The sequence below is a fragment of the Scyliorhinus torazame genome, chromosome 12 (genome assembly GCF_047496885.1).
Source record: "Scyliorhinus torazame isolate Kashiwa2021f chromosome 12, sScyTor2.1, whole genome shotgun sequence".
In the NCBI taxonomy this organism is placed as follows: Eukaryota; Metazoa; Chordata; class Chondrichthyes; order Carcharhiniformes; family Scyliorhinidae; genus Scyliorhinus; species Scyliorhinus torazame.
Genome location: NC_092718.1, coordinates 219,464,225 through 219,480,234, shown reverse-complemented (window position 1 = coordinate 219,480,234; position 16,010 = coordinate 219,464,225). Strand labels below are relative to the sequence as shown.

The 16,010-nt window shown below is 49.4% G+C and overlaps 1 protein-coding gene across 2 annotated transcripts in view; it reads right to left on the bottom strand.

Moving 5' to 3' along the window:
* Positions 1 to 9,131: 9,131 nt before the first annotated feature.
* LOC140387003 (Na(+)/citrate cotransporter-like) overlaps positions 9,132 to 16,010 on the bottom strand; it is a 140,111-nt gene continuing 133,232 nt past the window's right edge. For both annotated transcript variants that reach the window (XM_072469974.1, XM_072469973.1), the window contains exon 12: positions 9,132 to 9,354. In XM_072469974.1, coding sequence (XP_072326075.1) covers positions 9,226 to 9,354 — 129 coding nt within the window. In that variant the 3' untranslated portion in view covers positions 9,132 to 9,225. The remainder of the gene's footprint in view (positions 9,355 to 16,010) is intronic.

The following is a 16,010-nucleotide window of genomic DNA, read 5'->3' as shown; positions in this document are numbered from 1 at the left end:
GGTATTGGGGAATGAGCCCGGCCAGGTGGTAGATGTTTCAGTAGGGGAGCATTTCGGTAACAGTGACCACAATTCAGTAAGTTTTAAAGTACTGGTGGACAAGGATAAGAGTGGTCCGAGGATGAATGTGCTAAATTGGGGGAAGGCTAATTATAACAATATTAGGCGGGAACTGAAGAACATAGATTGGGGGCGGATGTTTGAGGGCAAATCAACATCTGACATGTGGGAGGCTTTCAAGTGTCAGTTGAAAGGAATACAGGACAGGCATGTTCCTGTGAGGAAGAAAGATAAATACGGCAATTTTCGGGAACCTTGGATGACGAGTGATATTGTAGGCCTCGTCAAAAAGAAAAAGGAGGCATTTGTCAGGGCTAAAAGGCTGGGAACAGACGAAGCCTGTGTGGCATATAAGGAAAGTAGGAAGGAACTTAAGCAAGGAGTCAGGAGGGCTAGAAGGGGTCATGAAAAGTCATTGGCAAATAGGGTTAAGGAAAATCCCAAGGCTTTTTACACGTACATAAAAAGCAAGAGGGTAGCCAGGGAAAGGGTTGGCCCACTGAAGGATAGGCAAGGGAATCTATGTGTGGAGCCAGAGGAAATGGGCGAGGTACTAAATGAATACTTTGCATCAGTATTCACCAAAGAGAAAGAATTGGTAGATGTTGAGTCTGGAGAAGGGGGTGTAGATAGCCTGGGTCACATTGTGATCCAAAAAGACGAGGTGTTGGGTGTCTTAAAAAATATTAAGGTAGATAAGTCCCCAGGGCCGGATGGGATCTACCCCAGAATACTGAAGGAGGCTGGAGAGGAAATTGCTGAGGCCTTGACAGAAATCTTTGGATCCTCGCTGTCTTCAGGGGATGTCCCGGAGGACTGGAGAATAGCCAATGTTGTTCCTCTGTTTAAGAAGGGTAGCAAGGATAATCCCGGGAACTACAGGCCGGTGAGCCTTACTTCAGTGGTAGGGAAATTACTGGAGAAAATTCTTCGAGACAGGATCTACTCCCATTTGGAAGCAAATGGACGTATTAGTGAGAGGCAGCACGGTTTTGTGAAGGGGAGGTCGTGTCTCACTAACTTGATAGAGTTTTTCGAGGAGGTCACTAAGATGATTGATGCAGGTAGGGCAGTAGATGTTGTCTATATGGACTTCAGTAAGGCCTTTGACAAGGTCCCTCATGGTAGACTAGTACAAAAGGTGAAGTCACACGGGATCAGGGGTGAACTGGCAAGGTGGATACAGAACTGGCTAGGCCATAGAAGGCAGAGGGTAGCAATGGAGGGATGCTTTTCTAATTGGAGGGCTGTGACCAGTGGTGTTCCACAGGGATCAGTGCTGGGACCTTTGCTCTTTGTAGTATATATAAATGATTTGGAGGAAAATGTAACTGGTCTGATTAGTAAGTTGACACAAAGGTTGGTGGAATTGCGGATAGCGATGAGGACTGTCTGAGGATACAGCAGGATTTAGATTGTCTGGAGACTTGGGCGGAGAGATGGCAGATGGAGTTTAATCTGGACAAATGTGAGGTAATGCATTTTGGAAGGGCTAATGCAGGTAGGGAATATACAGTGAATGGTAGAACCCTCAAGAGTATTGAAAGTCAAAGAGATCTAGGAGTACAGGTCCACAGGTCATTGAAAGGGGCAACACAGGTGGAGAAGGTAGTCAAGAAGGCATACGGCATGCTTGCCTTCATTGGCCGGGGCATTGAGTATAAGAATTGGCAAGTCATGTTGCAGCTGTATAGAACCTTAGTTAGGCCACACTTGGAGTATAGTGTTCAATTCTGGTTGCCACACTACCAGAAGGATGTGGAGGCTTTAGAGAGGGTGCAGAAGAGATTTACCAGAATGTTGCCTGGTATGGAGGGCATAAGCTATGAGGAGCGATTGAATAAACTCGGTTTGTTCTCACTGGAACGAAGGAGGTTGAGGGGCGACCTGATAGAGGTATACAAAATTATGAGGGGCATAGACAGAGTGGATAGTCAGAGGCTTTTCCCCAGGGTAGAGGGGTCAATTACTAGGGGGCATAGGTTTAAGGTGAGAGGGGCAAAGTTTAGAGTAGATGTACGAGGCAAGTTTTTTACGCAGAGGGTAGTGGGTGCCTGGAACTCACTACCGGAGGAGGTAGTGGAAGCAGGGACGATAGGGACATTTAAGGGGCATCTTGACAAATATATGAATAGGATGGGAATAGAAGGATACGGACCCAGGAAGTGTAGAAGATTGTAGTTTAGTCGGGCAGTATGGTCGGCACGGGCTTGGAGGGCCGAAGGGCCTGTTCCTGTGCTGTACATTTCTTTGTTCTTTGTTAAACAGGAAGGCAGATTATTATCTGCATGGCCGTAGATTGGGAGAGGGGAATTGACAGCCATAAACCCACATACACTCCAACATACTCCCCCATATACCCTGCCCTACAAACACAATCACACATACTGACACATACCAAACACATGTACACAAAACCTGGCTGTCCTTGTAAGCCAGTCACTGAAGATAAGCATGCACGTACAGCAAACGGTAAAGAAGACAAATGGTTTGTTGACCTTCATCGCGAGGATTCGAGTACAGGAGCAGGGATTTCTTGCTGCAATTATGCAGGGTCTTCGTGAGGATGCACATGGAATATTGTGTGCAGTTTTAGTCTCCTTATCTGAAGATGTTCTTGCTCGAGAGCGAATGTTTCCCAGACTGATTCCTGGGATGGCAGGCATGACGAAGGAGAAAACATGGATTTGGTTAGAACACCCTCACACACAGCGACACACCCTCACACAGCGACACACCCTCATACACTGCGACACACCCTCACACAGCGACACACCCTCACACACGGCGGCACACCCTCACACACCACGACACACCTTCACACAGAGCGACACACCCTCACACAGCGACACACACTCACACACAGCGACACACCCTCACACACAGCGACACAGCCTCACACAGAGTGAGACACCCTCACACACAGCGACACACCCTAACACAGAGCGACACACCCTCATACACAGCGACACACCCTCACACAGAGCGACACACCCTCACACACTGCGACACACCCTCACACACAATGTCACACTCTCACACAGAGCGACACACCCTCACACACAGCAACACACCCTCACACAGAGCGACACACCCTCACACACCGCGACACACCCTCAGACAGAGCGGCACACCCTCACACAGAGCGACACACCCTCACACACAGCGACACACCCTCACACACAGCGACACACCCTCACACACAATGTCACACTCTCACACAGAGCGACACACCTTCACACACAGTGACACACCCTCACACACAGCGACACACCCTCACACACAGCGACACACCCTCACACAGCGACAGACCCCACACAGCGACACACCCTCACACACTGCGACACACCCTCACACAGCGACACACCCCACACAGCGACACACCCTCACACAGAGTGAGACACCCTCACACACTGCGACACACCCTCACACAGCGACACACCCCACACAGCAACACACCCTCACACAGAGTGAGACACCCTCACACACTGCGACACACCCTCACACAGCGACACACCCCACACAGCGACACACCTTCACACAGAGTGAGACACCCTCACACAGAGCGACACACCCTCACACAGCGACACACCCCACACAGCGACACACCTTCACACACCGCGACACACCCTCACAAACTGTGACACACCCTCACACAGCGACACACCCTCACACACCCCGACACACCCTCACACAGCGACACACCCTCACACACAGTGACACACCCTCACACACGGCGACACACCCTCACACAGCGACACACCCCACACAGCGACACACCCTCACACACAGTGACACACCCTCACACACAGTGACACACCCTCACACAGCGACAAACCCTCACACAGCGACACGCCCTCACACACTGCGACACACCCTCACACAGCGACACGCCCTCACACACTGCGACACACCCTCACACAGTGACACACCCTCACACAGCGACACACCCTCACACACTGCGACACACCCTCACACAGCGACACACCCTCACACAGCGACACAACCTCACACACGGCGACACACCCTCACACACAGTGACACACCCTCACACACGGCAACACACCCTCACACACTGCGACACACCCTCACACACAGTGACACACCCTCACACACGGCAACACACCCTCACACATTGCGACACACCCTCACACAGCGACACACCCTCACACAGCGACACAACCTCACACACTGCGACACACCCTCACACAGCGACACACCCTCACACAGCGACACACCCTCACACAGCGACACGCCCTCACACACTGCGACACACCCTCAGACAGAGCGACACACCCTCACACAGAGCGACGCACCCTCACACACTGCGACACACCCTCACACAGCGACACAACCTCACACACGGCGACACACCCTCACACACAGTGACACACCCTCACACACGGCAACACACCCTCACACACTGCGACACACCCCACACAGCGACACACCCTGACACACAGCGACACACCCTCACACAGCGACACACCCTCACACAGCGACACAGCCTCACACACGGCGGCACACCCTCACACAACACGACACACCTTCACAGAGCGACACACCCTCACACAGCGACACACCCTCATGCAGAATGACACACCCTCACACACAGCGACACACCCTCACACACAGCGAAACACCCTCACACATAGCGACACAACCTGACACACAGCGACACACCCTCACACACCACGACACACCCTCATACAGAGTGACATACCCTCACACACAGCGACACACCCTCACACAGAGTGACACAACCTCACACACAGCGACACACCCTCACGCAGAATGACACACCCTCACACACAGCGACAAACCCTCGAACACAGCTACACTCCCTCACACAGAGCGACACACCCTCACACACAACGACACACCCTCACACACAGCAACAGACCCTCACACAGAGCGACACACCCTCACACACACCGAAACACTGTAAATTCCCTTTAACATCATTCTGAAGCTCAGGGATGAAAGTCGAGGACAGATTCATTTGGATTGAAGATGTAACTCACAACTCTCTAGTTACTCTTTAATATGAAGCAACACGATTGGAATTGCTAATGACAAATAATCAGGAAACATAACACTTAGAAACCCAGACAACAAATAACCCTGACATACACCAGACACACTCACTCACACACACTCACACTCACTCACTCACTCACACACACTCACTCACACACCCTCACTCAATCACACTCATTCACACACACTTACACAAACTCACTCATTCACACACACGTACACACCCTCACTCACACACACTCATTCAGACACACTCACTCACTCACACGCACTCACTCTCGCACACACTCTCACACACACACTCACTCACTCAGTCACACACACACTCACTCACTCACACTCACTCACTCACACACACCCTCACTCACACACACTCACTCATTCACACACACTCACTCACACTCATTCACACACACTCATTCACTCACACTCATTCACACACACACACACACTCACTCACTCACACACCCTCACTCACACACACTCATTCAGACACACTCACTCTCACACACACACTCACTCACTCACACACACACTCACTCACATGCACACACTCATTCAGACACACTCACTCACACACACACTCACTCTCACACACACTCACTCTCACACACACTCACTCATACACACTCACTCACTCACACACACTCACTCACTCACACACCCTCACTCACACACACTCATTCAGACACACTCACTCTCACACACACACTCACTCACACACACACTCACTCACACGCACACACTCATTCAGCCACACTCACTCACACACACACTCACTCTCACACACACTCACTATCACACACACCTTCACTCACACACACTCACTCACTCACACACCCACTCACTCATACACACACACTCACTCACACACACTCACACTCACTCACTCAGTCACACGCACGCACTCACTCACACACACCCACACACCTTCACTCATGCACACTCACTCACTCACTCACACACGCACACTCACTCACACACCCACTCACACTCACTCACTCAGTCACATGCACGCACTCACTCACTCACACACACCCACACACCTTCACTCACACACACACTCACTCACTCACACACACACACTCACTCACACACACACTCACACACACTGACACACACTCACTCACACACATACACACACATTCACTCACACGCACTCACTCACACACACACTCACTCACTCGCACACACCCACACACCTTCACTCACACACTGACACACACACTCACTCACTCACACACACACACACTCACTCACACACTCACACACACTGACACACACTCACTCACTCACACACCCACTCACACACACTGACACACACACTCACTCGCACACACACTCACTCACTCACACACACACACTCACACACACTCACTCACTCAGTCACACACACACACACTGACACACACGCACACTCACTCACTCACACACACACACTCAACCGCACACTCACTCACTCACACACACTGACACACACGCACACTCACTCACTCACACACACCCACACACCTTCACTCACACACACTCACTCACACACACCCACACACCTTCACTCACACACACTCATTCACACACACTCACTCACTCACACACACACTCACTCTCACACCCACACACTCTCACACACATCACACACCCTCACTCACACACCCTCACTCACACACTCATTCAGACACACTCACACACACACTCACACTCACACACCCACACACCTTCACTCATACACACACATTCACACACACACACTCACTCACTCACACACCCACACACCTTCACACACACACTCACACACTCACACTCACTCACACACACACACACTCACTCACACACACACACTCACTCACACACACTCTCACTCACACACACACTCACACACACTGACACACACACTCACTCATACACACACACACACTCACACACACTCACTCACTCAGTCACACACACACTGACACACACACTCACTCACTCACTCACGCACACTCACACACACACACACTCACACACACTCACTCATACACACACACTCACACATACACTCACTCACTCACTCACATACACCCACACACCTTCACGCACTCACTCACACACACACACACTCACACACACTCACTCACTCAGTCACACACACACACACACTGACACACACACTCACTCACTCACACACACACTCACACACACTGACACGCACACTCACTCTCACACACACACTCACTCACTCATACACCCACACACTCACTCACTCACACGCACTCACCCACACACACACTCACTCACTCACACACACACACACACTGACACTCACACTCACTCACTCACACACACACTCACACTCACTCACTCAGTCACACACCTACACACCTTCACTCACACACTCACTCACTCACTCACACACACACACACACACTGACACACACACTCAGTCATTCACACACACTCACTCACTCACTCACACTCACACATACACTCACTCACTCACATACACCCACACACCTTCACTCACACACTCACACACACACTCACTCACTCACACACACTGACACACACACTCACTCACTCACACACACACTCACACACACTGACACACACACTCACTCATTCACACACACTCACACTCACTCACTCAGTCACACACACGCACTCACTCACTCACACACACCCACACACCTTCACTCACACACTCACACACACACTCACACCCTCACACTCACTCACACACACTGACACACACACTCACTCACTCACACACACACTCACTCACTCACACACACACTCACACACACTGACACACACACTCACTCACACACACACACACTGACACACACACTCACTCACTCACACACTCACTCACACGCACTCACTCACACACACACTCACTCATTCACACACACACTCACACTCACTCACTCAGTCACACACACACACTCACTCACATACACACTCACTCTCACACACACACTCACTCACTCACTCACACACACACTCACTCATTCACACACACACTCACACTCACTCACTCAGTCACACACACACACTCACTCACTCACATACACACTCACTCTCACACACACACTCACTCACTCACTCACACACACACTCACTCATTCACACACACACTCACTCACTCACACACACACTCACACACACACACACTGACACACACACTCACTCACACACTCACTCACTCACACGCACTCACTCACACACACACTCACTCATTCACACACACACTCACACTCACTCACTCAGTCACACACACACACTCACTCACATACACACTCACTCACTCACTCACACACACACTCACTCATTCACACACACACTCACACTCACTCACTCAGTCACACACACACACTCACTCACTCACATACACACTCACTCTCACACACACTCACTCACTCACACACACACTCACTCATTCACACACACACTCACACTCACTCACTCATTCACACACACACTCACACTCACTCACTCACTCACTCTCATACACACTCACTCTCACATACACACTCACTCTCACACACACACTCACTCACTCACACACACACTCACTCACTCACTCACACACACACACTCACTCACACACACACTCACTCACTCACTCACACGCACTCACTCACACACACACTCACTCATTCACACACACACTCACACTCACTCACTCAGTCACACACACACACTCACTCACATACACACTCACTCTCACACACACACTCACTCACTCACTCACACACACACTCACTCACTCACTCACTCACTCACACACACACACACTCACTCACTCACTCACACACACACTCAGTCATAGTAACACGGCCACACACAGATTGCTGCGGTGATTTGTGGACAACACGGGTTTGCAGAATTAACCGGAATGTCCTGGCTACAAACATGTTGTGTGATCACTGAGTCAGCAAAGTGCTCTCACTGCCACAGCACCCACACTGCAATGTACACCTGACAGTCCCATCGGATTCAAATCTGGGACCAAATCAGGCAGTGGGTTGGCATCAATTAAATAATCAAAATACAATGAAGAGTTTTATTGCAGATTCTGTACAGTGCCACTGCTTTGATTGGTCTCTCGATCAGCATCTCGTTTCTCAGACTCTCTTCTTCAGTTCATAGAGGATTGGTAGTATTGGCCCAATCAGGATAGGTCCCGAGGTCAAACATGACCTGACCCCAGGTGTTCACTGCCAGAGTGATCACCAGGACGCCAATTAGATTCACAACAATTCCGGTTTTCGCCTGTGGAATATCAGAAGGGAGCATGAGGATAATGCCAAAAATCTGAGCTACAGAAAGAGACTGAGAAGTTAGTGTAGGTACAGCTCTGTGTAAGATAGAGAGTAAAGCTCCCTCTACACTGTCCCCATCAAACACTCCCAGGACAGGTACAGCACGGGGTTAGATACAGAGTAAAGCTCCCTCTACACCGTCCCCATCAAACACTCCCAGGACAGGTACAGCACGGGGTTAGATACAGAGTAAAGCTCCCTCTACACTGTCCCCATCAAACACTCCCAGGACAGGTACAGCACGGGGTTAGATACAGAGTAAAGCTCCCTCTACACTGTCCCCATCAAACACTCCCAGGACAGGTACAGCACGGGGTTAGATACAGAGTAAAGCTCCCTCTACACTGTCCCCATCAAACACTCCCAGGACAGGGACAGCACGGGGTTAGATACAGAGTAAAGCTCCCTCTACACTGTCCCCATCAAACACTCCCAGGACAGGTACAGCACGGGGTTAGATATAGAGTAAAGCTCCCTCTACACTGTCCCCATCAAACACTCCCAGGCCAGGTACAGCACGGGGTTAGACACAGAGTAAAGCTCCCTCTACACTGTCCCCATCAAACACTCCCAGGACAGGTACAGCACGGGGATAGATACAGAGTAAAGCTCCCTCCACACTGTCTCCATCAAACACTCCCAGGACAGATACAGCACGGGGTTAGATACAGAGTAAAGCTCCCTCTACACTGTCCCCATCAAACACTCCCAGGCCAGGTACAGCACGGGGTTAGATACAGAGTAAAGCTCCCTCTACACTGTCCCCATCAAACACTCCCAGGACAGGTACAGCACCGGGGTAGATGCAGAATAAAGCTCCCTTTACACTGTCCCCATCAAACACTCCCAGGACAGGTACAGCACGGGGTTAGATACAGAGTAAAGCTCCCTCTACACTGTCCCCATCAAACACTCCCAGGACAGGTACAGCACGGGGTTAGATACAGAGTAAAGCTCCCTCTACACTGTCCCCCTCAAACACTCCCAGGACAGGTACAGCACGGGGTTAGATACAGAGTAAAGCTCCCTCTACACTGTCCCCATCAAACACTCCCAGGACAGGTACAGCACGGGGTTAGATACAGAGTAAAGCTCCCTCTACACTGTCCCCCTCAAACACTCCCAGGACAGGTACAGCACGGGGTTAGATACAGAGTAAAGCTCCATCTGCACTGTCCCCATCAAACACTCCCAGGACAGGTACAGCACGGGGTTAGATACAGAGTAACGCTCCCTCTACACTGTCCCCATCAAACACTCCCAGGACAGGTACAGCACGGGGTCAGATACAGAGTAAAGCTACATCTACACTGTTCCCATCAAACACTCCCAGGACAGGCACAGCACGGGGTTAGATACAGAGTAAAGCTCCCTCTACACTGTCCCCATCAAACACTCCCAGGACAGGTACAGCACGGGGTTAGATACAGAGTAAACCTCCCTCTACAGTGTCCCCATCAAACACTCCCAGGACAGGTACAGCACGGGTTAGATACAGAGTAAAGCTCCCTCTACACTGTCCCCATCAAACACTCCCAGGACAGGTACAGCACGGGGTTAGATACAGAGTAAACCTCCCTCTACAGTGTCCCCATCAAATACTCCCAGGACAGGTACAGCACGGGTTAGATACAGAGTAAAGCTCCCTCTACACTGTCCCCATCAAACACTCCCAGGACAGGTACAGCACGGGTTAGATACAGAGTAAAGCTACCTCTACACTATCCCCATCAAACACTCCCAGGACTGGTACAGCACAGGGTTAGATACAGAGTAAAGCTCCCTCTACACTGTCCCCATCAAACACTCCCAGGACAGGTACAGCACGGGGTTAGATACAGAGTAAAGCTCCCTTTACACTGTCCCCATCGAACACTCCCAGGACAGGTACAGCACGGGGTTAGATACAGAGTAAAGCTCCCTCTACACTGTCCCCATCAAACACTCCCAGGCCAGGTACAGCAAGGGGTTAGATACAGAGTAAAGCTCCCTCTACACTGTCCCCATCAAACACTCCCGACAGGTACAGCACGGGGTTAGATACAGAGTAAAGCTCCCTCTACACTGTCCCCATCAAACACTCCCAGGACAGGTACAGCACAGGGTTAGATACAGAGTGAAGCTCCCTCTACACTGTCCCCCTCAAACACTCCCAGGACAGGTACAGCACGGGGTTAGATACAGAGTAAAGCTCCCTCTACACTGTCCCCCTCAAACACTCCCAGGACAGGTACAGCACGGGGTTAGATACAGAGTAAAGCTCCCTCTACACTGTCCCCATCAAACACTCCCAGGCCAGGTACAGCACGGGGTTAGATACAGAGTAAAGCTCCCTCTACACTGTCCCCATCAAACACTCCCAGGACAGGTACAGCACGGGGTTAGATACAGAGTAAAGCTTCCTTTACACTGTCCCCATCGAACACTCCCAGGACAGGTACAGCACGGGGTTAGATACAGAGTAAAGCTCCCTCTACACTGTCCCCATCAAACACTCCCAGGCCAGGTACAGCACGGGGTTAGATACAGAGTAAAGCTCCCTCTACACTGTCCCCATCAAACACTCCCAGGACAGGTACAGCACGGGGTTAGATACAGAGTAAAGCTCCCTCTACACTGTCCCCATCAAACACTCCCAGGACAGGTACAGCACTAGGTTAGATACAGAGTAAAGCTCCCTCTACACTGTCCCCATCAAACACTCCCAGGACAGGTACAGCACAGGGTTAGATACAGAGTGAAGCTCCCTCTACACTGTCCCCCTCAAACACTCCCAGGACAGGTACAGCACGGGGTTAGATACAGAGTAAAGCTCCCTCGACACTGTCCCCACCAAACACTCCCAGGACAGGTACAGCACGGGGTTAGATACAGAGAAAAGCTCCCTCTACACTGTCTCCATCAAACACTCCCAGGACAGGTACAGCACGGGGTTAGATACAGAGAAAAGCTCCCTCTACACTGTCCCCATCAAACACTCCCAGGACAGGTACAGCACGGGGTTATATACAGAGTAAAGCTCCCTCTACACTCTCCCCATCAAACACTCCCAGGACAGGTACAGCACGGGGTTAGATACAGAGTAAAGCTCCCTCTGCACTCTCCCCATCAAACACTCCCAGGACAGGTACAGCTCCGGGTTAGATACAGAGTAAAGCTCCCTCTACACTGTCCCCATCAAACACTCCCAGGACAGGTACAGCACGGGGTTAGATACAGAGTAAAGCTCCCTCTACACTGTCCCCATCAAACACTCCCAGGACAGGTACAGCACGGGGTTAGATACAGAGTGAAGCTCCCTCTACACTGTCCTCATCAAACACTCCCAGCACATGTACAGCACGGGGTTAGATACAGAGTAAAGCTCCCTCTACACTGTCCCCATCAAACACTCCCAGGACAGGTACAGCACGGAGTTCGATACAGAGTAAAGCTCCCTCTACATTGTCCCCATCAAACACGCCCAGGACAGGTACAGCACGGGGCTAGATACAGAGCAAAGCTCCCTCAACACTGTCCCCATCAAACACTCCCAGGACAGGTACAGCACTGGGTTATATACAGAGTAAAGCTCCCTCTACACTCTCCCCATCAAACACTCCCAGGACAGGTACAGCACGGGGTTAGATACAGAGTAAAGCTCCCTCTGCACTCTCCCCATCAAACACTCCCAGGACAGGTACAGCTCCGGGTTAGATACAGAGTAAAGCTCCCTCTACACTGTCCCCATCAAACACTCCCAGGACAGGTACAGCACGGGGTTAGATAGAGAGTAAAGCTCCCTCTACACTGTCCCCATCAAACACTCCCAGGACAGGTACAGCACGGGGTTAGATACAGGCATGGTAAGATATTGGCTGTGGGAGTTTTTATGCTGACTTGGACAGACAGAAAAGGCATTGTTTTAACTTCTCACCCCAATGACCATATTTCTGGTCCTATGTAATGAGACAGGAATAATTAATGTTCTCATAATTTGGGATCCTCTCGGAAGGAGCGATCACAGTATGGTTGAATTTAAAATACAAATGAGCTTGGGAAGGTAAAATCCAATACCAGTGTCTTGCGCTTAAACAAAGAAGACTACAGTGGGATGAGGGAGGAGTTGGCTGGGGTAGCTTGGGAGCAAAGACTTTGTGGGGGGACAATTGAGGAACAGTGGAGGATTTTTAAAGTGATTTTTCACAATGCTCAGAGAAAGTATATACTAGTGAAAAGAAAGGACTGTAGGAAAAGAGATAATCAACCATAGATATCTCAGGAAATAAAGGAGGGTGTCAAATTGCATGAAAAGGCACACAAAGTGGCAAAGGTTAGTGAGAAACTAGAGGACTGGGAAATCTTTGACAGAAAGCCACGAAAAGCGCGGTGGACAATGGGGAACCGGTGGATGTGATGTATCTGGATTTCCAGAAGGCATTCGACAAAGTGCCGCACAAAAGGCTGCTGCATAAGATTAAGGCACATGGCCTTATGGGTAATCTATTCGCATGGATAGAGGATTGGTTAACTGACAGATAGCAAAGAGTGGGGATAAATGGATGTTTTTTTGGTTTGCGATCAGTGGCTAGTGGTGTGCCTCAGGGATCACTGTTGGGTCTGTAAATGTTCACAATTTACAGAGTTGAGGACCAAGTGTAATGTGTGAAAGTTCACAGATGGCACTAAGATGAGTGGTAGAGCCAGGTGTGCAGAGGACACAAAGTCTGCAGAGGTTATAGATAGTTTAAGTGAGTGGGCAAAGGTCTGGCAGATGGAGTTCAAATGTTGGTGAATGTGAGCTCATCCATTTTGGTAGGAAAAACAGCAAAATAGATTAATATTTAAATGGTAAAAAAATTGCAGCATGTTGCTGTGCAGAGGGACCTGGGTGTTCTTGTGCATGAATCACAAAAAATTGGTTTGCTGGTGCAGCAGGTAATTAAGGCCGCAAATGGAGTTTTGTCCCTCATTGTGAGAGGGATGGAGTTTAAAAACAGGGAGGTTATGTTGCAGCTGTATAGGGTGCTGGGAGGCCACACCTGGAGCACTGTGCACAGTTCTGGTCTTACGTGAGAAAGGATGTACTGCCACTGGAGGGGATGCAGAGGAGATTCACTCAATTAATTCAGGATTTGAGTGGATTAGCTTATGAGGAGAGACTGAGTAGACTGGGACTGTACTCATTGGAATTTAGAAGAATGAGGGGGGATCTCACAGAAACATATAAAATTATGACGGGAATAGATACGATAGAAGCAGGGAGGTTGTTTCCACTGGCGGGTGAAAGTAGAACTAGGGGGCATAGCCTCAAAATAAGCGGAAGCAGATTTAGGACTGAGTTGAGGAGGAACTTCTTCGCCCAAAGGGTTGTGAATCTGTGGAATTCCCTGCCCAGTGAAACAGTTGAGGCGACCTCGTTAAATGTTTTCAATGCAAAGGTAGATAGATTTTTGAACAGTAAAGGAATAAAAGATTACGGTAAGTGGATGGGTAAGTGGAGCTGAGTCCACAAAAAGGTAAGCCATGATCTCATTGAATGGCCAGGTGGCCCATTCCTGCTCCTAGTTCTTATGTTCTTGTGCTCTGACAGAGTAGCACCACTTATTCTGCACAGCACTGGGTGTGTCAGCCTGAATTCTGGAGTGGGATTTGAACCCAAAACCTTCTGACTCAGAGGGGTTTGTGGTTTCCACTGAGTTGTGACTGATCCCTTTCAGAGTCATGCATCATGCAAAACTCCCAGCATATATTAGACCCATTTAGCCCTACTCTGCTGTTAGCTCACCAATCCTCTATCCATGCGAATATTTTAGACCTAAACCCATAAGCTCTTATTTTGTGTAATAACCTTTGTTGTGGCACCTTTGGACTAAGTACAACACATCTATAAGTTGCCTGTTATTCAGCTTGCTTATCCCTTCCTCACAGAATTCAAATAAATTGGTAAAACATGATTTCACTTTCACAAAACCATGTTGACTGTGCCAGATTGTGTTTTTCGATAAATCCTTCCGTTGCCTCCTAAATAATGGATTCTAGCATTTCCCCAAGGTGTCATGCTCCAATATGACAATACTTTGAGTCAAAATGTAACATTTTTTAAACTGCAAAAGATAGCTGCCAAAGGATCTATTGTGGGTTGAAATACTCCCTCCAGATTGACGTTGTATGAATGTCTTCCCTGAAATTAGTTCAAAAGGGTTATTTCCAATTGAATGGGTCAGTCAAACACAAAAGCATTGGTTTCTCGAGCTCTTAAGGTGTCAAACAACACTGAACATGTAATCAACATGTTCCTTTTTCTGGAACTTATGTTGGATTTTGAACTTATACAAGCGACACAATGAGAAGCTGAGATGTCAACTATTTCATTGTCTACTTCAAAAACTCAACAAGAAGCTGCTTGCAAACTGAACTCCACTAAGAACTCCTCCTCTAACCTAATAATAAAAGCCATTGGTGTGAGGTAAGTGCCATATTATATTCTTCTTTTTTCTTTAAAATTTTTTTAAATTTATTAACCAGGTCTTGGTTGGAAGTTAGAGGAATGGCAGCGAAGGGAGTGCAATGTTCCTCCTGCAGGATGTTTGAGGTGAGGGATGCAGTTAGTGTCCCTGCTGATTT